Here is a 1,046-nt window from a genome sequence, read left to right as displayed (position 1 = left end):
GCCTAAATCCCAGAGAGGAGACGGAATTGGGGTTGGTCACCTTCCTTCTGAAAATCGGTTTCAGAATCGCAAGCCTGGAGTCTGTATTCAAGCAGGAAAGGCAAGTTGCAAAGGGAGATCTGCGGCTCCTCAGCAAAGGCCTAGGTCTAGACACCGAACACGGCATACACAGCCCTGACTGGGCCTCTCAACTATGGCAAAAGGGTGGGGAACCTGGGCCAGTCCTAGGAACATTAGAGACTTTGGGCCAGGACACCTGGGAGGCTCTGCGGATTCAGAGAAGGGGCCTCACCTTCAGCCAAGATGCTGAAGGACGAGGCAGAACGGCCCAACCCCGGGATGGGGAACAATCGCATCCAGGGGTTTGAGCCCTTTGGGAAGCAAGCTCAGGGATTTGCCGCTCCGACCCTTGTCTGCCCTCGCCAGCCGGGATGATGCAGAACCAGTCCTGAGGGACCCGAGAGCCTTGAGGGTGGTCCAAACCCGAACCACCCTTCTGCTCGTTCGCCAAGGACCCACTCCCACTGTCCTGGCTCACCCCCCGCAGGCCGGTCCAGCTTGAGTATGTCCCGCAGGTGCTGCGTGGCGTCCTCGATGTCGATGCTCGCGCAGGAGGAGGCCATGGGCCCAGCCGCGGGCGCCCTGTTCGCGCCGCGTTCGTTTCACTGCCGCCGCGCACCGTCCAGCCGCGCACAGCCCCGGCAGGGCCTGAAAGCCGGACGCCGGTCACTACACTCTGTCCACCCGAAGCTCGCAAACCGCCGCCCGAGCCGCGTCCCCGAGCCCCGCCAACCCCACCAACCGCCTCCACTTCCGGCCCGCCTGAGCCTCGGCTCCCGGAACCTACGCGGGGAGGAGAAGAAAGGTTCCGGGCTGGGGGCGAACGCTTCACTCTTGATGGAGCCCGCCCCTACCGCGGTCCCTCTCCAGGGTTGGCTGAGTCGGGGAAGTTCCCCAGTTGAGGCAAACCAAATGTCCACTTGCTGGACCGCCCAAAGTCAGGATACCTCGCCGGACTCATGTCCATTCCCAGAGGATGGACTCAT

At 62.9% G+C, this 1,046-nt stretch overlaps 1 protein-coding gene across 1 annotated transcript in view; it reads right to left on the bottom strand.

The window, feature by feature from the left end:
* EDC4 (enhancer of mRNA decapping 4) overlaps window positions 1–835 on the bottom strand; it is an 11,172-nt gene extending 10,337 nt beyond the window's left edge. The window contains exon 1 of the mRNA XM_006203712.4: window positions 539–835. Coding sequence (XP_006203774.1) covers window positions 539–623 — 85 coding nt within the window. The 5' untranslated portion in view covers window positions 624–835. The remainder of the gene's footprint in view (window positions 1–538) is intronic.
* Window positions 836–1,046: the final 211 nt, after the last annotated feature.

This window comes from Vicugna pacos, chromosome 9, assembly GCF_048564905.1.
Source record: "Vicugna pacos chromosome 9, VicPac4, whole genome shotgun sequence".
Taxonomy (NCBI): domain Eukaryota; kingdom Metazoa; phylum Chordata; class Mammalia; order Artiodactyla; family Camelidae; genus Vicugna; species Vicugna pacos.
This window is presented reverse-complemented; position numbering and strand designations above follow the sequence as displayed.